This window comes from Scomber scombrus, chromosome 7 (assembly GCF_963691925.1).
Source record: "Scomber scombrus chromosome 7, fScoSco1.1, whole genome shotgun sequence".
Taxonomy (NCBI): domain Eukaryota; kingdom Metazoa; phylum Chordata; class Actinopteri; order Scombriformes; family Scombridae; genus Scomber; species Scomber scombrus.
Window position 1 is genome coordinate 295,823 of NC_084976.1, and position 23,913 is coordinate 319,735.

The following is a 23,913-nucleotide window of genomic DNA, read 5'->3' on the forward strand; positions in this document are numbered from 1 at the left end:
TAAAAAATATAAAAATTAAAATAATATTATTTTTCTTTATTTTTTTTGTTCTCATTAGTCTAGGTGAGGCACTGCCTACCCTGCCTCACCTGACTGCACACCGCTGTATATAACCACACTATACTAAACATATTTGAACATACAAACATATATATGATAAGTAGTAATACAATACATAAATAATAAAATAACACCAAATCCATACTTTGGATTTTCTCTAAGCTACAGGGCGAATAAACCACCCACCGCCACGCAAATATTAAAAACCTGCAGCCTGTCTCTTACGAGTCCACACTAAATGATACACTGAAAATAGAGCTGTGTCGATGCATTTACATTTGACTTTCCATACCCTCCATGGGCCCCAGAGGCCGCAGCCAGGCTCTGCAGAAGGGTCTGGTTTCATTATTTCCACTTCCCGTTGGTGGCAGTAGTGCGCCCTCGGTCGTGAAACGTCAAGCGGAAGAGGAAGCAGCAACAGAAGTAGTGTGGCATCTCTGCACATGTGTTTGAGTTGCGTAGTCCAGTGTGAGTCAACGAAGAAGAGAAGGAGAAGGGTCTACTCTGCGGCAAACATCCACATACCGATTTACATCTGATAACATGAGGCCAGGTACAGTAGATCTAGGTTGCATCTCGGTTTTTCTGTTTGAAAGAAGACTGTACTTATCGGATATGTACGTTTGTGTGTATGAAATGAAAATAAGCGGATATGTGTTCGGCCTGCTTCGCCATGCTGCCCAGTCAACCTGTTATCAAACTCCACCAAACGGGAAAAGTGCTGCCAAGTGTGCGAATGCCTTCTGTATCAATATATGTGATGTGTAAGCTCAAATGTCACGTTAACGTTAGCTTAGTAGTGTGCTCTGGATAACTGCAGCAGCACCACGCGGTGCCGACCACGTGTTGAGCTTCCGCTCGGCACCACGGAACAGACAAACGACTCCCAACACATAACTAGAACGTATGTTGTATGTAAGGTTGTTGTTTGTGTACGCTTCATTTACAAATATATGTATGAAGCTGGGTTGTGCCGCGAGGTTAAGCCTCATAAACTATCAACAGCCTCTGCTAATATTTGCCCATAGTTATCACAGTCGGCACGTTGCACCGAAGTCGATTCCTATTAAAGGAGGGTTGTCTAGTGGGGGATAGGTTCAGTTTGTGTTCAAGCAGCATAGAACCAAATCTGCTTTTCCTTAAGATACCCAGGCGGTATCCCCGTACATCCACCATGGTAAGCCGATATCTGATTTTGCTGGTAGTTATCAGGACAATGGTGTGTGTAGTTGTAGTGGACTAGCCACTCCTGGCGCGTAGCAGTGCCTTGATGTTCAAGGATGCGCTGCTAACATAGTTGGAAAAGTCCCATCGTCACCAAAAATCAGCTGCAACACATTCCCATTGGGCAATTTAAGTGCTGGAACTAACTCTGACTGCAGTGCTTTCTATAAAGCTTTATAAACCTCTGAATATATGGAAGACAATGTGCCTGACGCTAGTTGCTATGTCTGGCTTCCACCTGAAGCTAAAACTCAGATGGTGATTGCTAGTCTTTGAGTAATGTCTACAGGCATATTGTGTGTACACTGCAAGATTAAAAGTTGCAGACAATAAACCAACTCTTCTAATCTACCTGCTGACACCTGGACATTTTTGAAATTGGTGTCCTCATCCATGTTTCAGTGGCTGAACAAGCAAATAATATTCACCCTCCTCCTTATTAGTTTAATGGTCATATACCAGGGCTGCACGATATGGACAAATTATCGTATCTCCATATTAAAGCCAATTATCTTTGTCAATACGATATGAAGACGATTTAACACTGAAACAGTGAAAATGAAACATTATTCGATCAATAAAAGACTGTTTAGAAGTGGATCAGGATCATAGTTAATTTAGTTTACAGGCTGAAATAAAGATGATCTCTCATTAAGCCTTTGTTTTTTTTACACTGAAGCTAAAGCAGTTCAGCTCATTGCCAGCAGTTCATTGACTTAGGTTAGTCATTTGTAGTTTAAAACAGGTGGAATGATGAAAATCTTGCGTTGTAAAATATATATATATATATATATATATATATATATATATATATATATATATATATATTAGATATTTCAGTAGCCTCAATATTTCAGTTCTGAAAACATGCACAGTAGCCATGGTGGCTACATGTGAAGGCTTTGTAGGTATTCCATAATCTTCTATTGCACTTGTGTAAATTCAACTGAAGTGTCTCCCTTTTCTGTTTGTTTTTTTGCAGGGTTCAGTCCTCGTGGGGACCGAGGAGGGAGAGGGAGAGGTGGTGGAAGAGGAGGATTTGGTGACCGGGGAGGATTTGGTGGACGGGGAGGATTTGGTGACCGGGGAGGACGGGGAGGATTCAGAGGAGGAAGAGGTGAGATAAGCAAAATAGAGAAGATGAAGCACTGTATATCATCTGATCTTGTCATCTGCACATTATTTAAATTATTCAGTGGCATAGGAACAGCTTTTTCAAGCACATTACAGGACATAAGATGTTTTTCAGAAAAGAATGTGTATAATATTGTGCATTAGGTAACATGATAACATCATTATGAACTCAACACATTTTGAGTGTGATCTGTTAAATTCAGTTAAGGCATGAATGCGTTACTAGAGCACACATACGGTTTATAACATTGACCTCAGTAGTTTAATTGCAGTGGGTACATTTCAAGTCTTAATTGCATCCACATTTCCTCCACTTGCAATCTTTTCCTCGTGTCTTTGTCCATCCCACCATTGATGCATAGAGAGGCCCAAGTAAACCATGCAAGAATGAGGAAATATTTAGAGAAATTAGACATCCTTTCCTCTGAAGCATCACATGAAGCAACATCAGTTTCGGATAATGATGGCAGCTGATTACAGCTGGATCAGCTGCCAGTTGGCTTAAACAGCTGTGGAGACTTCTGATAGTTTGTGTCCGCACTTTGCTGACACTAATAATGCTGCACAGTTATCACTGTCAGCAGCTGTTTTCTCTCTGCAGCCTGTTAGCTGTTCAACAAACACTTGCATTCTGTATTTATACTGTCCTGCAGCACAGAGGCGCAGGAACCATTTCTACTGGCAGAATGTGATCATATCATTTATAAATTATTGATATTCTGATTGTGAATGAATTATTAAAAAACCCACAATATGATTGGCATCTTTTGAACACTGGAAATGATTTATTTGGCTAAATGTTTCAGTGAAAATTGAAATGATGTAACTCATATTAAAAATATAAATGTTTTAAATGTTTCTAAAATGACTGACTCAACAGTTAATGGGGGAAATAACACGTCATGAAAAGAAATCTTTCAAATAAATGAAGTTTATTAGTATGGTTCTTTTGTTGATCTCACCGACAATCAGTAACTGAAATACAATAAGGGGGCAATTTGGTATGGTAAACGTGAAGGCTGCTCTTGTGTTTCATCGCTCATGTCTCTACAGAGATCCCTCCTTGCATCCTTGCTTCTTTTGAGCAGAAATAAGAGCTATGAGACTGCCTTCAAAATGACAGACCAGAACAACTTATGGTTCAAGAGATGAGTGAGGCAATATCTAATAGAGGCTTGGTATGTGTTCAATGTCTGTTTCTCAGGTGGAGGATTCAGGTCCCCAGAAGGTGGAGGATTTCGAGGCAGAGGAGGTGGCAGAGGCACCCCGAGAGGGAGAGGTGGCAGAGGAGGCTTTGGAGCAGGGAAGAAAGTCTTGGTCGAGCCACACAGACATGAAGGTTGTTGTTTCACCTGCTTTATTACGTTATTAGGAATACAATCTACATACATTTTCTCAATTCTGTTCATATTCTAAACTAATCGGCCGCCTAACGCAGTAATGCAAAGTTATGCAATGTTAGTTATATGCTTCAAACATTTCATTTATATCTTTCTGCATGTGACACACGTCTCTGTTTGTGTAGATGTACTAAAACTGTACGTCTTTGTTGATTCAAATACCGTTTGTTAGACACTGACATGTGTGTGTCTACTCAGGGGTGTTCATCAGCAGAGGAAAGGAGGATGCTCTGGTGACCAAGAACATGGTGGTGGGAGAGTCTGTGTATGGAGAGAAGAGGATCAATGTGGAGGTGAGATTTTACTTCACAGCAGCATAATGTGTGTGTGTATATATATATATATATATGATTAAGTTTTCTTTCTTTCCTTTGTCTGTTAGGAAGGAGAGAATAAGATTGAATACAGAGCTTGGAATCCTTTCCGCTCGAAGCTGGCAGCAGCCATCTTAGGAGGAGTAGACCAGATCCATATCAAGCCTGGAGCAAAGGTCATGTACCTGGGAGCTGCTTCTGGGACCACAGTGTCCCACGTTTCTGACATTGTCGGGCCGGTGAGTAGGGCTGAAACAATTACTCGAATAATTCGATGACAAAAAATGATTGAGGCAATTTGTCTAGAATCGAAGCTTCCTCCATCTTATACTGGCCCTGTGTGCAGTACCTCAGTTCAGCCTCTGTCTGAAAAGGCAGTTTTGGCTCCTGTCTCTTTGAAGGCGCCAATGTAAACAAACGGTAGTAGCAGGATTTCGCCCCTTCCCTTCATTTTTTACTTAAAACGGAGTCTTCTCAATGTTCAAGCCTGAATCAATCTGAAGCATGAACAACTTTGGCAAAGATGGAAATGAAGTGTTCAGGGTAGGTTGATGCCTGAGGACTTTTACATACGGATGAGATATTTATATACGTTCAACACAACACTTTTTTAAACATGGATATATGACAGTTATAAAGGTATATAGATACATATATTTGTATAAATGTACACATAAATCAAGTTATGTCCCCATTTTTAAAAACTCAATATGTAGAGGTATTTGCAGTGTGTTGGAAATCTGTGACATGCAGGCAAATGAGTTCAAGTAGTTTCATACTTCTTATTTTTTTTTATTTTTTGGAAAAATGTTCTAAGCACATGTAGATTGCTATTGACGTACTATAATTTGTCTTGAACATAATGACATAAGCAAATCTGATGCTGCATCTCAAATCACATACTTCTGTTATTAAACCTCTGTGCAGTACACTGTGTTCTTGTGCAGTGCGCAAATTTCAACAGGTTAATGTTTTCTCAAATCAATCAGGGCCTTTGCGCAGTTACCGGAAATCATGATTAGCTAATCAGCAAGTTTGCATTAGCATTTGTGTTATCGTTCGCAATACCAAATCATTGCAGACTGCTAAATTAACCCAAGAAACCTACTGATGGCTTATATGTGACAACAGCATAGCCGTGCTTAGTGCAAAAACACATGTATTATGCATTTGTATAATCAATCAATTTTTATTTATATAGCGCCAAATCACAACAAAAGTCATCTTTAGGCACTTTACGCATAGAGTAGGTTTAGACCGTACTCTTTAATTTAAAGAGACCCAACATTCCCACATGAGCAGCACTTGGGGACAGCAGCAAAGAAAAACTCCCTTTAAACCAGAAGAAACCTCAGGCGGAACCAGGCTCAAAGTGGGCGGTCATTTGCCTCGTCCGGTTGAGCTTAAACTGAAGATGAGTTGATAGGCACAGCTAAGCCCAAATGTAATGAGCCTCACATGATTTTAATGGTGACTTTGCTCTTTTTTCTTATACTGAAGAGAGTAACCCGTGTCTTGTGTGTTACAGGATGGGCTGGTGTATGCTGTGGAGTTTTCTCATCGATCAGGTCGGGACCTACTCAATGTGGCAAAGAAACGCACCAACATCATTCCCATCATCGAAGATGCGCGTCATCCACACAAGTACCGCATGTTGGTTGGTAAGTAATCATGAGCTACAGCAGAAACAAGACTACCAAGACTGCAACAGAACTACTTAGTTTGGACAAAAACATTATTTCCAAGAGCCAGTAACATCACTGACAGGCAGAATGTTGTCAAAATGCAAGATGCTGCATATTATTGCAGCAGGGTCAAACTGCTAAAGCAGCTTGTGCATGTTGTTGAAGACTTAACATTTAAACCGTGATATTCATGAGAGCATTTTTTCACCTGTCTTTTTTTTATGCTTCCTTCTCATTTTTGTTTTCAATAAATATTTTTTATTTTAGTTTGTTTGTGTTGTACATTAATTAGTTGAACTTCTTGCATCAGACAGAATGGTTGAGGTAAAGTTCACCAGTTAAATGCAGTGATGTTACAGTAATGTCCTGCATGTGATTAATTATCTACATAATTCACACTTAACCGTATAATGAACAACATTGTCATGTAGCTTGATGAATTGCTTATTGTTCTATTGTTGTATGATGCCCAATGGGGAAAAAAACATAATGCTGTCGTCAGTCAAAATGTACAACTGTGAAGTCCAACTGAATCCACTGGAACATCTGATGATCTAATCAGATGCTTAGTGTTAAGAGAGTAAAATCCTGTCCCTTTTTAGGCATGGTGGATGTGATTTTTGCTGATGTTGCCCAGCCTGACCAGACGAGGATTGTTGCTTTGAATGCTCACAACTTCCTGAAGAATGGAGGACACTTTGTTATCTCCATCAAGGTAATCTGATGACCATAGATTGGAAAAGTAGTTCATAGATGAGTATAAAACAATGTTTTAGTAGGGACGTGTGTTGTTTGAGGTACAGTTGTGGTCAAAAGTTTACATACACTAGTAAAGAACATAATGTCATGGCCGTTTTGAGTTTCCAATAATTTCTACAACTCTTATTTTTCTGTGATAGAGTGATTGGAACACATACTTCGTCACAAAAAACATTCATGAAGTTTGGTTCTTTTATGAATTTAATGGGTCTACTGAAAATGTGACCAAATCTGCTGGGTCAAAAATATACATACAGCAATGCTAATATTTGGTTACATGTCCCTTTGCCATTTTCACTTCAATTAGGCGCTTTTGGTAGCCGTCCACAAGCTTCTGGCAAGCTTCTGGTTGAATCTTTGACCACTCCTCTTGACAGAATCGGTGCAGTTCAGCTAAATTTGACTTTCTGACATGGACTTGTGTCTTCAGCATTGTCCACATGTTCTCGATGGGGTTTAAGTCAGGACTTTGGGAAGGCCATTCTAAAACCTTACTTGTACTTGAGTATGAATGTGTGTGTGTATATATATGATTATTATGTTGCCTACATATATGTATAAGTGTATCTATTGATGATCTATCGAGCTATCATAGATAGCTATCTATGCCCATACCACCACTATCGATCTAGATAGATCGATACACACACACACTTATACATAGTCGACTTAATAATCATATCTATCTATGATAGATCGATCGATAACCGGATTAGGTTAGTTTGCAGCATAAGTTGCTGTGGTAACTGCGCTTGAACTATGTTGAGCTTGCTTTATGGAGCCGAATCTGCTGGAAAATGAGCCAGACTAACGAAAGAAGCCTGGTTTATTTGGTAACAGGGCCCTGGTCATACAGCACGTTGTTAAAACCCTGCTTAATTTCTCATCTACACTTTGGACCAATCACCGCATGAAGTTGGCGTCAATGTTTGATCCTGACAAGCTCTGACAAGCATGTCTGAGGGAGGATACTGGTGCTTACAGTAAATGGCAGATACATTTATAAGCATAATTCATGTACAGTACAGTTCATTGTGAAGTTGACTCATCCATACATTCAGGAGTTGAATTAAGCTGCTGATGACTTGTTTAGTTTATTTGATGTTTTCCAAAGTGAATGTTCTGTCTGCTACGTAGTGTCTGATGTGCCCTTTTTTTTATTTTATTAAACTTTAGGCTAACTGTATCGACTCTACAGCGGCTCCAGAGGCAGTGTTTGCCTCAGAGGTGAAGAAGATGAGTTCTGAGAACATGAAACCACAGGAACAGCTCACGCTGGAGCCCTATGAGAGGGATCACGCTGTGGTGGTGGGCATCTACAGGTACATCAATATCAATTTTCTCCTTGTGACCAGCTCAAATAGTGTGCTGCAGAAAAAGTCTTGGAAAAAATAAAGTATTCAGAGCACCTTTTTCTAAAATTAGCAGTGTTTGGAAAAATGTGCCTATTCACTGTTCTTCAGATGTGGGAGAAATGTGTGCAAAAGGCACAAAAGGGTCTTTAAATTCCTTAAGATCTATGGTGTCTTGGTTTAAAGAGATGTATATTACAGAGCCTGCATAAACAGCTCCATCTGGTGGACTGTTTTAAAAAGTTACTTTTTGTCAAGAACTTTCTCACATTTGACCTAAAATGAAATAGCTAATTTTGATTGATAAAAGTAGCAAAGTGCAATTGAAGGACACAACCTGTGCTGTCAGAATAGGCTGTTCATAATCTCTGCCCCTCTTCCACTTGGCTGTTTTTCACCCAAACGTGTGTGTATAAAAAAAATAAATAAATAAAAAAAAAAAAAAATATATATATATATATATTTTTTTTTTTTTTAAACCGTAAAATGCCATGCCAAAATACATGTTTCTCCTCAATGAAATATTTATTCTAATAATTTATAGTCCAACAACAATCCTCTTGGACAAGACAGTTAAAGTTCAACTGTTTAACAAAAAATATATGCGCCGCTTGTAAAAGCAGCTGAGTCCGAGGCTTCAAGCCAAACCTCTCATACTAATCACTACGGCGCTCTTAAACACAATTGAGCCTCTTTTAGAAACACTTCCAAAATTAAAGCTGCGAGCAGCGTTGGGCGGGACCTCGCCCTCTTGCGCACGTCGGGCCGCGGCGAAGCGGAAAGGTTTCCGTCAGTTGCATTTAGACGCATTCAGACCCGGACATTTATTAGACACTGCAATAAGTAGATATACGTTATACACACTCTCTCTCTCTGTCTGTGTAGACATTTAGACTGAGCCACTGAAATGAACTGCCACTTTGATGAGTCAAACAGGAGAGGAGCTTATTTCCAGTGAAACCTGTAGATATGTTTGTAGTTCATGCTCATGTAATCCGTGTTTGATCTAGACTTTGACAGCAATGTCAGTGAAATAGTTGACAGACTGCACAGATATCTAAAATCATAATAATACAGTCAATAAACTTGAACTAGAATCAGAAAACTTCCTTATCAGGTATCATGACAAGTTTTCTCCACTGGGTGGCACACTAAGACCACAAATGAACTCAGCCAGCTGCACACACACACACAGTCGTTGCCATGGTAGTTAACGACTGCAGAGCATGCACAGACAGAATGGAGATTCGGAATTGAATGGGGGAGGAACAGGGTGCACATGTGGGGCCGCAGATCAAAAAGTGTAAAACATAGCCGGACCAAATTACACACATCTATAGATGAGACTTGTGGCTACACTTTGATGTTTGAATGAAGTCTATAGCTGCAAGTATGCAGGAATAATATATATATTTTGAAAAAGCCTGAAAAATCGTCCAAATCATACATTTAAAGGCAAACTGTGCACTACCTGTTGGATTTAGGTCAGTGGTGTCAGCACCTGATTTGTAGGTCTTGATAAGACAAACAATTGAGTTTTGATTTGATCTTTCTACGATATTCCTATCAGGCGTAGTGGCCGTTTTACTGTTTCTAGGTGGCGCTAGAGAGCCCATTTTGGCAATTTTGGGGTTAATTTTTCCATTTTATCAAATTTATGGCCAGACCTGATGTGCGTGTTGAATTTGGTCTGTCCTGGAGCATGTTTAGGTGGTCAAATTTAGGGTCAAAGTGGCATTAGACTATCTTCCCATTCATTGTCTATGGGAGCGTTTTGGTGAGGGGTTTTTGGGCACTTGACCTTTGAGGGCTTCTAAAATCCAAACCAGATGAATAATGAAAAAGTTGTTCAGAACTTTTGTGCAGCAGGGTGTGCTCAGTCAGCTATTTAAGTTTGAAGCCGCCACGATGAACGCCCTCGGACAAGATAACGTTTGTAGCAGGCCAAGAATCGTCAAAAATTCCACATGTAACAGCAAATTGTGCACTTCCTGTTGGATTTAGGTCAGGGGTGTGTGTGATTTGTAGGTCTTGATAAGACAAAAAAATTTGGTTTTGGTTTGCGCTAGAGAGTTCGACGTTGTTTGTTTTTCCATTTTATCGAATTTTTCGCCAGACCTGATGTGCGTTCCGAATTTGGTGAGTTTTGGAGCAGGTTTAGGGGGTCAAATTGAGGCGCAAAGTGTCGATAGAATAATAATAAAAAACGATACAAATTCAATAGGGTCCTTGCCTCCAGGCAAGGGCAGGACTCCTCTGGAGTCCTCGCCCTCTTGCCTTTCGGCTCGGTCCCTAAAAACAATGAAATCTTATCACAACTTAATCAAAAAACTGAATATTACTCATGACTGACAGTTTTTGTCAAAATATAATGTTGGATGACTCTAAAATGCACCCAGCCGAGCCAAGAGAGAAAGAGGGAGAGTGAGTGAGAGCGGTAGTGTTATTTCACAATTCTGCTTATTTAACTAGAGACTCATAAAACAACCAGAGTTACTCACCTAAAGGCTGCAGTGGTGACTGTCTGAAGACAGAGCATCAACCTACACTGTCCATCCTATTGTTTCTTGTTGAGGATGTTTAGCATTTTAGCATGCTCGGGGATCAGTGAGCGCAGCCTGGTAACAATCCGTCCAGCAGCCAAAAACCCCTGCTCTAAGGGGACCGAAGTAGCCGGGATGCAGAGGCATTGTGGCGCTATCCTGGGTAGCCTGGCCAAGGTGCAGGATTTACAATGAACCCTCATTTTTTATTTGAAAAGTTCCCACGCCAAAATTCGCCTTGACCTCTTCATGTTTACATTTACATTACAGCTGGTAGGTAGCTGAGTCAAATATTGCCTTCTTGGTAAAATATCTCATTGCTGCCACATAGTGAAATTCATTGTATTGCTTCAAGAATCACACTACACAACATTACCTTCATTTGATACCAGCGTTTGATCGATTAAAAATTTCACATGATCAACAAAATTCTTAACGATCAATTGATCGATTAATCATGCTGATCCCTACTGTCAACACATAACTGCATTCACACTTTTTCTCTTTCTCTTATTTAATGAGAGAAGTGCGCTCTTGCTTGTCCCCCCAGGACTGTTTATCACAGCCTACGGCAATATTGCTTGTCGTAGATTCTGTCCATCTTTTTTTGTGGATTATATTGTTAAATTACTTTACGCTTTGTAACGAGTTTAATTGCCGTCAACTCTCCACCTCTGTCTCTCGTTGCTGCTGCACACACGGAGGACTCAGCCCCACCTCTGCCCAAAAAGGGCAGAAGAGAGAAGCGATGAGACTAAATGACAGCAGAGCATTAGAGACAGTATTTTGTTATTACAAAAGGTTTTTTTTTTTTTTTTGTTGCTTTAATCCCTGCATTTAGCTGTCATTTATGGTCGCACTACTCTGCTCTTAATAGTGCCTGTTCAAGGCAGGAATGCTGTGCCTTCATTCTGCCTCAGTGTTCTTTATAAAAGGAGTTGCTCTATGGATACATTATAGTGCCAAGTCTTGGCTTTACTTTAAGTAGGTTTACATCAACAATGTGTCTGGAAGATGTAGTCCTTTTTAACACATACTGCCAAAATTGCAAGGGTCCAAAAGTTATTGGACACTATCTCCCCCCCCCCATCTTTTTATTCGTTTTTCGTACAGCTTCAGTTATGACATTTCACCATATAATTAGTACTCTCCCTCCATTCCCACCCTGCACATACCCAAGAACAACGCTATCTGACAAATAAATAATAAAAAAAGATGAAAATGAATAAGATGAAATTCAAAAGAGGAAACAAAACTAAACAAAAAACAGGAAAACTAAAAAAGAACAGAATGTACCAAATAGCTGATGAGGTGACGATTCAAGGCATGACAGTATTACAATCAATACTATTTACATACAACAAAAATTGGTTCCAGGTCTTTTCCAAAGTATTACCTGCACCAGAGAGAGTTAATCTGTGATTTTTTTCTAATTTAAAAAAATAGAAGACATCCATAATCCAGTTTACAGAGGTAGGCGGAGCAGATTTCCATTTTAGCAGTATCAATTGTCTAGCCAGTAAAGTTACAAATGCAATCATGTCCAAATAGAGCAATGACAGAGTGAGAAGCAATGATCTTCCCAATAACTTTATGATAGTATGTTAAATATTTCAAAACAATTTGGAACATTTTTATGGAAGAACAATTCCAAAACGTGTATATAGTTTGCTGACACCGATCAGATACTGGACACATTTTCAAATATTTTAGCCAACTGGGCTTTAGTGTAGTGGACTCGGTGCAGGATCTTACATGGTATAAAACTGTGTTTAGCACAGTTTGACCAAGTGTGTACCCTTTTAAGAATCTCTTTCCAGACATAATGTGGGATTTCCTCACCTACATCTACCTCCCAAGTAGTTTTTAGGGCATTGAGTGAGTTCAGACAAAGTTTGTAAATATTACAATAAATAAATGAGATGGGGCCCTTTCAATGAGGAAAGTGGTTCCAGAAACATATCAAGATCAACATTAATAGAGAGAGCTGGAAAATCAGGAAATAAACTCCGAACAAAGTTCCGAACTTGAAGATATCTGACAAAATGTTCTTTAGGGAGTGAGAACAAATTGACTAGCAAAAACCACATTTACCCCTAGATCCCTGAGTTTTTATTCCTAGTTTAGCCCAGCCTGTGAACGTATTATCCTGAAGTGATGGAGGGAAGAGATAATTTGCTGTGAGTGGCATTCTGGTAGAAGAAGGAAGGAAGAAATGGTGTCTAAGATGTCTCCAGATTTTTAAACAATATTTTTAAGCAAATCCATATTAGCTTGAAGGCTAATGAGCTGACCGCTATGCTCATTAGCTGAGCAATCCAGGTCCAAGAGTGACTTACTTTGTGAGGTAACTTTTTCCTCCAGCAGACTTTCTGGAGAGTTTCTGAGATTATTGACTCAAACTTTGCAATGATTTCAGATTGTTAATCGTCCATCATTTCATTAATACAGCGTAGCATAGCTTCATTAGCCTTATTAGCGAGCGACTTTCCTGGCAACTCAGTTTCTGGTAGATCATGCGGTTTACCACGTCCAGACCTGGTTCAATTCGCCATTGGACAGGCTCTGTAGGGTCAGGTTAGTGAAGATGGGCTAATGTTCAAACCTGGACGCACAGAGAATAAGTAATGGCCGGATTTAAAAGTCAATAAACATCGTTACATCGTTCTGGAACCGAACGTGACCTCTGTTATTGGACACTATTAAATGTTTGTTTGGCAGCTGTGTGATTTTTAATATTAGTTCAGCACAAATGAGCTCACATGTTTCAGATTTGATGATTGAGAATTAAGTTGCCATTTAAATCGAAGTGGGGTTGAGTAATCAGTATCTATAGTTTTCTTTCAACTGCAAGCATAATTATCTACGTCTCTTTTCGTGAGAGCTAAATCTTAAACTTAAACAGTTTTCTTTTTAGGTCCGTGCATCTTTTGGTCATTCAATTTTCTTTTCAGGAACGAGTATTGAAAAACAAAACGAGTGGTTATTTGATTGAAATTTAAATACATGCTGATTTTTGTGGTCAAATTTTTTTTTTCATATTTAGAATAATAAAATCACTGACAAACAAACAATTAAATGACCTGTTTTCTCATATTCTGAAACAGGATGTCATCAAGGCAAGAGCACTATAACGATTTTTTTTTTTTTTTTTTTTTTTAAACTGTCTGTCAGCGAAAATAAAACTACAACTGCTGCAATGGCATGCCAGACAGACCGTCATATGTATCTAGCAAAGAGAAGGGCTGCAGGTGGCGCCAAATCATGAACACACAAAACAAAACATGCTTCAGATCCCCACTGACTCACTACAGCTGAAAAATAACCTTCCTGGATGCACTAATCTAACCTGTGAAAATAAAACATACTCTGACTAGTGCGGTGCTGAAATATTGAATTCATGAAAATAACAAAGTTAACATACTGCCCAGATCCTGAAACCTCTATATTAGTGCATCGGACGAATTAACATTATTTTACAAACATTGACAGGGCGTGAGCACAGGTGGAGGGCCGGGATTTGCTAAATATAACAAGCCCAATCTAATATAAAACTTGTAACTTATCTCGGGCTATATTATATACCCAGTTTCAATGAGCACATTGCAGGATAAAAGAGAAAAAACACAGAAGGAACTGGAGGAAACTTTTTTCATCGATGTTGCTGAAATCTGTCCATCACATGCAGAATAAACAGTTTTATTCATTCAGTGATGCTGACAGCAGGAAAATGATCAGGGATTAATTACATATAGCTGCTAGCTGACCTGATGAGACTGTTGCTTTTGCAGTAATGGTCACAGAGGTATTGGTAATAAACAGCTTAATTAATTTAAATGTGGACCAAAAATATTATCTAATTGGGTTTTTAAAAATGTAATATGCACAAATATAATTTTGATAACCTCAGCCTCAGAGCAGACAAAGGCACGTGGACCCTGGGTTGGGAACCATGGACATAAACCATCTTTGGGAAAAATGAATTTGAATTGCACTTATTTTGTCTCACTTTCTAACATGGAGAAATGAGGTGTTTTGGCTGGACTTTGGGAAGCTGTCCTGTTCATCTGTATATGCAGTCAATAGTTGACAGATACATCCAGACCCTGCTGGATGCCTGCTCTTTTTCATATCATATGTTAACACTGTCTTTTCTTTTATTTCTCAGACCTGCACCTAAACAGAAGAAATGAGGTGTGGAAGAAACCTCTGGGAGAAGGATTACCTTTTTCCAGCCACAATCTACTTGTCATATTTTCATTTTTGTCTGTTGCCCTTCTCTCCACGCAACACCCACTGCTGGAGGCTCTTTCTATAACTGATAAGGTTGGAGAACATTACATGACATTTGGGGTCACCTCAGTTGGTTGCCAAACTGGAGCAAGTCATCTTGTTAATTGTTTATATATTATGGTTCACATCTGATTTGACCTCCCTTATTTCACATATTATGCACAAGTGATACAAATATTGGACATATCAAGTCTGTGTTCCTGTGCAACCATATACAAGGAAGGTTATGTAAAAGTAAGACAGTGGTCTAGTGTTGAATATCCAGTGTTGTGTATTTTGTCCCCAGCCTAGGATTAGTTGTCAAGGAAATTTTGAATTCACCAGCCGCTGCCCTGTGAGCAAGTAACTCATCTGAGGAGTATTTTAACAGACAGGATAAGATGTTAAATCCTGAAAGCTTTATTTAAACGTGGCTTCTATGTTGTTACTCAAGTTTGAATAGTTACTACAAGGCTCTTGGTCATTTTTTTATTGAATGTCCTTTTTTTTCTTTTTCTTTTTTTAAACTCTTATCCTCTGCTACTGATCCCAGAGAACACATCTCACAGTGTAAGGGATATCCCATGTATCCACAACTCATATACCCCAGACAGCTATGAAATTGATGAGTAAGCCATCTCAGAAGTTGCATATGGTAAAATACACTTTGTGCTGATACACTATGTACTTTTGGTAGCTGATGTGAATAACATATAATACTTTGTTAAGGAATCCTTAATTCTGATAAACTGATGCTGTGTGTATACAAATACAGATGGTGAATTTGTCATCTTGACTAGTAATTGGATAGTTTGTTTCTGTTATGAAGCAGAGTGGTGATTGATAACTTGCAACAATGTATGCTGAAGTTTTTTTTTTATATAACTGGCAACTTTGTTATAATAAAGTATTTCATTCTTGTTTTCATTGGTTTTGTGCTTTTTAAATAACCTTGTGTGACTGCTAACATAATTTTGATATTTACCTTCACACTGTATGTGTTTTCATTCTGACCCACATTCTTGACTTCGATTGCTTGTTTAACAATAAGCACTGAACGACCGCCTGTTGCTGTTTAACCGTGTTGGCTAATTCAATTCATTCATTTATGCTTCGCTGGCTTACTGGACCAACACCTGTACATAGCATCTCCATGTGCGAGCAAGGCCAAGTGTCCTCCACGAATATCAGTTGAACATGTGCATAAAACTCAGAAGTGAATGGCTGCAGGCCGCTGTTTGGAGGAAATTGACAAAATGTTTACTGGGGACATAATTACATGTATCCATCTGCGGGTGATATACTTGTTTGTCACAGTAATGAGTCCCGTGAGCTCGAACTTCCTCTTTCGGATACCAATACATGCATCGAGATTTACATTCGGGTAGTCTTTCATTGAATGGAAATAATTATATAACGTTTTCATATAAATATCAACTTTTGGAAATTGTGTGACTATCCGCGGTGGATTTGTTTTGGCAGCCATTTTGTGGGAAGCATCTCTGGAACGCGCTGAGCCGTGCTTGCCTGGCGTCGGGAGCGCGCTTTCAATGCAGCCCCTCTCCTTTGACCGACACTAACATCACGGAGGGGCTGGCCAGCAAACAGCTAGTTTTAGCTGTGACTGCTAAAATACATTTAGTTTTTCATAGCGTATGTTTATATTGTCCAGCAGCCAGTCGGTTGACCGTTGCCTGCCAAGCAGCCTGCAGTTTGCGGACTGTCTTCCTCCAAATTCCAATGGCAGTGTTTTATTAGGCAGCTAGCATGCTAGCTAATAGCTAGCTAGCTAATGTTAGCTTCTTGCCTTTCGTTTGATTTAAAAAGACTGACTGGCTTGTTTACCCAACTCTCTCACGCTATGGTTACGTATGGCCTCGTGTGTATTTGAAAATAAATCAATCAAGTAAAGTTTATTAAACGGAGGACTGAGTGTTCGGTGTCTAGTTGAGGCGGCGGGCTGCCCACCTCTCCTCAGGCACGGCTAGCTGTGCTTCGCCGGTGATTAGTCCCTATCGAGAACCCACTGTTTGAGCTCCCAAGAAAAACGCAATTTCACTGGAAACTAATATCACCAGGATTTTGTCGGCAAACTATTCCACATCGCATTACTTGGATCTCTGCTGTGGAAGAGGGAGGACTGACCCGGGGGAGGGGGCTCTGTTCGTGTGGACGGAGGGAGAGTGGGGTTCCGAACATGGCTGCTACACGGAACTTGGTTCGACACACCGCCTGAGGTAAGAAACAGCCGGTCGGTTTTTTTAAAAGTCATGTGTGAATGTGGGGTTAATTGGTTCTTAATTGTCTGTTACATGTGTGCTAGAGACTTCATCGATCAGTGGCAAAAGTGCTTGGTAACACAATGTTACCCATTCTTTTAGATAGTCGCCCCTATCACCCGGCCTCGTGTCCCCATTCCTCTAACGTTACCGCTGTAGTCAGATGCTTAATGGGACAAGAAGTGTCGATTAAATAGGTGGTTAACGTCGGGTTTTGATAGTGGATCATGTTAATAACTAAAGCTTGTCTGTTGTATCTACAGGAACTGAGACGCGTACTATGACGATGGACTATGCTCTTTAACATACAATGTCCTCCAAATGTAGCGTTATTATCCCCCTGTCCTTTTACCTTATCGTGTGACTGAGTCGTTTGTAACGGCTAACTATCTGGTGAGTTGTCATAAATAGGCAGATGATTGATGTGGGGTCTGTGTAAAACGTTATCTAGTCAAGTTTCAGTAGCTGTGGTATTGCGACCTGCCTTGAGTTAATGCACGACATCAAATGGGAGAGGATGCCGACGGAACAAAACGGAAGGAGAGATGGGAGATGAATGGATATGTTGCTACATGATCGAGACGTTTTTGGTGTCCCCTAAAATAAGTGACTATATCCTCGTGTGGCTTGTGGACCGTGATAGGTATTGCTGTCAGAGAAGCCAGCCAGCCCCCCCCTCCCCCCGACTGTCCCCTTTAGATCCGCAACATTTCATCTGCTATGGCAGCTAACGCTAGGCACTAGCTTAGCTACCGCATCAGCCCCTACCCTACCCCGGAGTAGAGGGAGACAGGCACTCAGCTGCCGGTAGATGGCTGCTCCCATGCACCGAAGAGTGTTTTAAAGAGAGCAGCTGATACACAGCTGAAAGAATCATGACTTAACACCTATATTTGTCTATCTTGGTCTATATAGTCTTTCTATTGTGGCTCACCGGAAGATGTGATCTGAAATTGTTGCTGATGTTTAAATAGGGAACATAAAAGGTGCATTCTCCTCCTTCCCCACCCTCCTTGCTTGAAATTTCGTTTTCTGTTTCTTGTGTGGTGACCATATTTGATTATTACAATGAACCAACTCCTCGTGACCTTTCTCCCAAATCACTTCTGTTTAATCTGATTGCTTTTATTCATTCTTCTCAGATAACATCTGGGTAATACTGAACCACTAGATTATTTAACCACAAAGGCCATAAGCCATAAAGGAAATGTTCACTTGGAGAAAATGATACGTTTCCTCTGGTTGAAGCTTCAATCAGACCTCTCTCACAGACCAGTGAAGATGTGGCAACAACATATGTGTCATTGCTGGACCTGTAATCCAGGCAGTTGCAGTTTCATTGAGCTTCTCAAGACATTAGTGATATTAAGTTAGGTTTTTCTATACATTACCAGAATTAGAATTACATGTTTTAATTAAAATGAAAACCTGAAACTGAAAGATGTCTGACTGTGAGCTGAATGTATGATACAGTGAAAACATTGTGTTTGTGCTGGCTGACCATTAAGGCACTAAGCTCTGTTCATCATGAAACCCGTTCCAGCTAAACCTGATGCCTAGTTTCAGTCAGCCACCAGTAGGGATAAGTGGGAAAAGCACCTGCATCCAGCTGGGGGATTAGCCCCTTTCTACACTATTGTCAGTCTGCCACAACAGTTTAAGCATCATCGCCACCACCCATATGGAAGTTAAGATTTACCATCTGTAGCTGTTAGCATATTTTACTTTGGGACAGAATGAAGTTTATTGTATCACTGCTGTTACAGTGTCCTAAGACTTTAATTTTAAATGTAAAATTAATAAATGCACCTGTGTTTGTTGAAAGATAATGTCATACTGATATCTTCCAAGTTGTGGTTTAACAATATGTAGTACAGTATGCATGAGGATATGCATCACCAAGCTGAAAAATAGATTATACCATCAAGTAAATCTTGTCAGCGGACTCCCAGCCAGGGTGCACAGTGGAAGTGGAGCATCTAGGAGTGGCTTTTTTTCTCCAATGTCAGACATTGTGTTGTCTCACTCCAAGATTACGCTCTATCCTCTTCATGCAAATTTTTGGCTTGATTTTGTCACTGGAGTGATTTTGCAGTCTGTCGTTTGGCCACAAACAGCAAATGGACCTCTTCCCTGACTGACAGCACAGCTGTGACAACAAACACAGACTGTGTGTGTGTAACGGCTGTAACACAACAATTTCAAAACAGTTAAAACTCTGATGGGCTAATACCATAACTTGTCAGGAACGCCAGTGTCACCTATTTTCTTCCTCTTCCTAGATTTCCTCTTTCTCTCTTGCTCCTATCTTTCTACGGTCATGGAGTTAACTCAGGATAACAGCACTGTCAGTCAAGCTCAAAATTTCAACTCGAGCATTTGCATATTTGCTTCAACTGGTGCGGATTTGTATTTATTTGCCACTTTTCACATCTGCCCATTGACTTTGCATGCATTCATGCACACGCTAAATATATTTTAATTTATACAACTGAAAGTTAGCATTTGCCTCATTTGGGCTAGAAATGAGGGTTTGTGGTTAATGAAGTTGGAGAATGTCAGAACAGTCCAGTTCAAACATTAGTAGTTTTTATCTGATAATACAATAAAATGTACGAGTTTCATTCAAAGGTGGATGTTAAAAATGTGCACTTCTGCCCTTTTTCCTGAGAGTAACTGTTTATATTATCATATTTATATAAATATGATTGTAGTATGGTATTCTGTTTATACCCATACAGAAGGTAATATACTTGTCTCAGAAAAGTGAGTCAGTGTTGTTTCTTGGTAGCATTCGCTAAGCACCTACATTGATTATATTATTAACTAGGGCTGGGTGATAAAACGATAGCGATATACATCGCGATAGACACATAATCAATATCAAGAAAAAATATGTTCGATACTTTGTGCAGACTCACATCCAACAGCTGAAACATGTATGAAATACATCTATCCAACTTATAGTATCAGTAGTTTGTCTAAGCGGAGTTGCCATACGTAACTGGCGAAGCAAGGTTGCTTGCACGAACAAACTCACTCGCTCCCTGGTAACCTAGCTCTATCTATATCTATAGCTATATCTATATATATATATACTGGTGTCCTGGAATCTAATTGAAGAAAAAATGGTATGCATCACCACAGACAGCAGGGCAAATATAGTGAAGGCGACTTCCCTGAACAACTGGACAAGGCTGCGGTGTTTTGGCCATCATATGCACTCTGTGATAGGTGAGTAGCATTGTCATTTCGACAAAAAAAATATACACACACATACATAATAGCGAATCATTTAACTGTTTCACGTTTGGTTGGGCCATTTTTGTTGAAATGACAATGCTACTCAACTATCACGGAGTGCATATGATGGCCAAAACACTGCAGCCTTGTCCAGTTGTTTTGGGGAAGTTGCCTTCACTTGCCCTGCTGTCTGTGGTGATGCATACCATTTTTTCTTCAATTAGATTCCAGGACACTAGCGCCTCCTTCAAGCCTTCTGCTATTAATTCCCCTGCGTGATCTTCGGGGAAATGTGTGGTTTCCAGGCATCTGGTTTTCAGAACCCACTCATGGGCTATGAAATGAATAGTCAAGCCAATGTATGGCTCACAAGAACAGAGGTTGTGGCAAAGTAGTCGTTTTTTAATGTTAGTTGTTCAGTATACCTCAGCTTTACTTTAATTTCTATATTTACAATTAACACTTTGCACATATTTTAAAGCACTTCATGCACCATTGTTTAGCATTTTTTTAATGTTTATTTTTGCACCTTAATGTGAAAAAATAATTGTTAAGTGTTCATTGTGATTTCAATTTTCATTCATACTTATGTATACATTTATTTATTTGAGTGTTTTTCATGATTGTGTTGACATTTCTTTCCCTGTCTGCATTGACTGATAACTGAGGTGATTAAAATCAGAGGAAGGTTAAGTTTACAATAAATTAAATACCAGAGTAGGGATGGGAATCGAGAACCGGCTCTAGTTGAGAACTGGTTCCTTATTGACGCCCAAGCATATGATGCCAACGGAATGAAAAAGGTGGAACTCAACCATCAGGGCAGTGCAGCCTCTGGACTGTATACAGCATGCAAACCTAAGAGTTACCTTTGGCTGTTTGTCTTTGCATTTTTTGAATTAATAAGTAAATATTAACCTTTGTGAGATGAAGGGGGAGTATATTGTGAACTTTCTATGCCGTCACTCAGAGATGAACAGAGCAGCAAACTCCAGCAGTTAACAAACAAGGCCAGCTTGCCAACGAACACTGCAGCATTAAACAATAGGGGTGGGGGGCGAAAAATAGATTCTTAGATGCATCACGATGTGGACGTGGACGATTCTGCATTGATTCACAAAAAGTCAAAAATCAATTTTCTGAATGTTAGTTAATAACATGATGTTGACAGAAAGAAAAAGGTGGAACTCAACTGCGGGCAGTGCAGCACCCGGACAGTCTACAGCTTGTGCACACTAGAGTTAATTTTCACAAATAGATAAATGTAAAGTATGTTGTGAACTTTCTATGGCATCACTCAGAGAGTAACGTCAGTGTAGCAGAGCAGTGAACCCCAGCAGTAACAAATAAGACCAGCTGATCAAAACACTGCAGCATTAAACAACTTAAACCAACTCTGAGTTGAAGAATAAAGTCACTGCTCAGACTGTCTCACCACAACAACCCTGCGCCCGCTCAACGTCTTGTGCATCAAAATCTTTCCCTGGAGCAAAAGGTGGAGACATAACGTTAATAACAGCACAGCACTCCGCCTCATGTTGTTCTCATACAGGCAGGAGGCTGTAAGACGCTTTCAAATTAATAATTCAAATGTAGTTGACTTTTTAAAATTAAAAGGCTGTGGACTATTTATCTTATCTGGCAGTTATGTTTCATCTAATATTTCAGTGGACTAAGAAATGTGTAAAAAAATAAATTGTATATAATATAGAAACCAAAAGGATCAGAATCAAGTCATGCGGATTGTCACCCTTATGCAGTAATATAGAACGTTGAGATGCTTCGAAATGCATCATGATGCATCAAAGAATGGGATTGTTGACATGTGAATCGACAGGTTATCAAATCCTGAGGACAGTGACGATTCACATCACTTTTAAACAACTTAAACCAACTATCTGTTTCACTTTGGTAACCTTGCAACTGCTCAGCGTGTTGGACAGTGATGGCTTTCCACGGGTTGAGCTAACACTGCAGCAAAGAGGCTGCTGTCCACATCTGGAGAGAGGACGTTAAAGAGGACTTATTATGCTCATTTGCAGCAAGGGTTGGGTGATATGACCAAGCTCTCATATTCTGATATAGGTCATTTCATATTCTGATAACAATATATATCCCGATATAGCACATTTTAATTGAACAAATATTTGGTTCCTGACCCCCCAACTGCAACGCCTTGTCAGTCCATCCTTTAGGCAGATTAAATGTACTTATTCACTTACAATAACATAATGAGTTCAGTTGTCATCACTTCCAGTTCTTCACCTGGTTCACTGTATCTCTCTGTGAGCAGCAGGAGGGCTGTGTCTCTCATTAAGTCTTTGCTTTTTAAACTGAACCAACCAAAGCCAACATAATGCTGTTGCTGTATGCTTTTACACAGCACATTGGTGTTTTGGATTCAGAGGCTTGAGGCAGAGTGCTGCAGGGTTGAGCAGAGATGTGTGGGGAAGTTTATATGTGCTGTTGAATGTGACGACTGTGAAACAATCAGAAAATAACTTTTTATTGATCTGATTCACCAGCAGTCTCGCTGTCAGTGCTCTCTCTCTTCCCTCACTTGACCACAGCTACTAACAACAGTGTCCTGTAGCCGCCTATTGGCGGAGCAACTATTTCCCCCCATTCAGTGTCTGGACCTTTTGTAAAGAAGAGTGAGGCAGAATAAAGTAGCAGCATTCCTGCCTTGAACAGACTCTCCTGAGAGCAGAGGAGAGTAGTGCAACCATAAATGACAGTAAACTACAGCAGAAACTAGCTACTCCTCTCCTCTGCTCTTTGTCAGAGAGGGCAGGGCCGTGTGTAGAAAAGAAGAGACAAACAGCGGTGGAGAGTTGTTGACAACTAAATTCAGTAATTTAACAATGTAACCCGCATGAGAAATCCTGCTGTCAAGAATGTGATTTGCATCACAGTGATATAAACGACACAGCAAAATATGACACCGTAGACATTTTTCTCACGTCACATGTTATATATCCTCATTTCGCACAGCCCTATTTGCAGCTCTAGATTTTTATTTCTGGACTCCACTACAGTAGCTTTGCATGATTCACAATTCAAAAAACTCCTCATGTATCTTATACTGGTCCTTTATGCAGCCCCTCAGTATATGCTGTGGCTTTATAGTCCTCCTTCCCATTAAGCCCACTCTGGTCTGATTTGCCAAACAATCGTATCACAGTTGTGTGAAGTCACCGTCAACACAAACATGTTTTCCTGCTTTACTGCTTCAAATTAAAGGCTGTTAAATGATTAAATAACACGAGGCTTTGATTGTGAAGAATGTACAGGAAGTGAAATGTGTCCCTCACTGAATTAGCTGCGCTTAGCTAGTGGCACTAAAACTGGTCAAAACAACAACATATGGAGATTATTGGAGATGTTTGTTGAGTGTATAATGCAGGGAGGTATAGTACAGCCCCAGTGATGATAATGTTTGATGAAGAACTTCAGACGACCAGCACACATCCAACAGGTAAACAACTTATTTTACTTTACTGTGCTGTGTATAAAAAAAACTGGAAAACCATGATGTTAGTGGTGCAGAGGACTTGTGGGCTGTGTGGGGAAGATGTTCATATAAAGAAATCTAGTAGTCACCAGCTGACGTCTGCTTGGACTGAAGGTAGAATAAAACATTGGAAA

The 23,913-nt window shown here is 39.8% G+C and overlaps 2 protein-coding genes across 3 annotated transcripts in view; both read left to right on the forward strand.

Annotated features, from left to right (window-relative positions):
* The first annotated feature begins 479 nt into the window (after nt 1-479).
* fbl (fibrillarin) lies at nt 480-15,666 on the forward strand. Of its 2 annotated transcripts, none has more exons than XM_062423085.1 (9): nt 480-613; nt 2,267-2,403; nt 3,628-3,757; nt 4,017-4,111; nt 4,201-4,371; nt 5,661-5,793; nt 6,420-6,532; nt 7,753-7,898; nt 14,640-15,666. In XM_062423085.1, the coding sequence occupies exons 1-9, from the start codon at nt 604-606 to the stop codon at nt 14,662-14,664; spliced, it is 960 nt and encodes a 319-aa protein (XP_062279069.1). In that variant the 5' UTR covers nt 480-603; the 3' UTR covers nt 14,665-15,666. The 2 variants fall into 2 exon arrangements, with proteins under 2 accessions (XP_062279069.1, XP_062279068.1); XM_062423084.1 differs by having other exon boundaries at nt 2,267-2,401; nt 3,623-3,757.
* A 647-nt stretch (nt 15,667-16,313) lies between these two features.
* dyrk1b (dual-specificity tyrosine-(Y)-phosphorylation regulated kinase 1B) overlaps nt 16,314-23,913 on the forward strand; it is an 82,943-nt gene continuing 75,343 nt past the window's right edge. The window contains exon 1 of the mRNA XM_062422290.1: nt 16,314-16,980. The gene's annotated coding sequence lies outside the window, so the exon portion shown is untranslated. The remainder of the gene's footprint in view (nt 16,981-23,913) is intronic.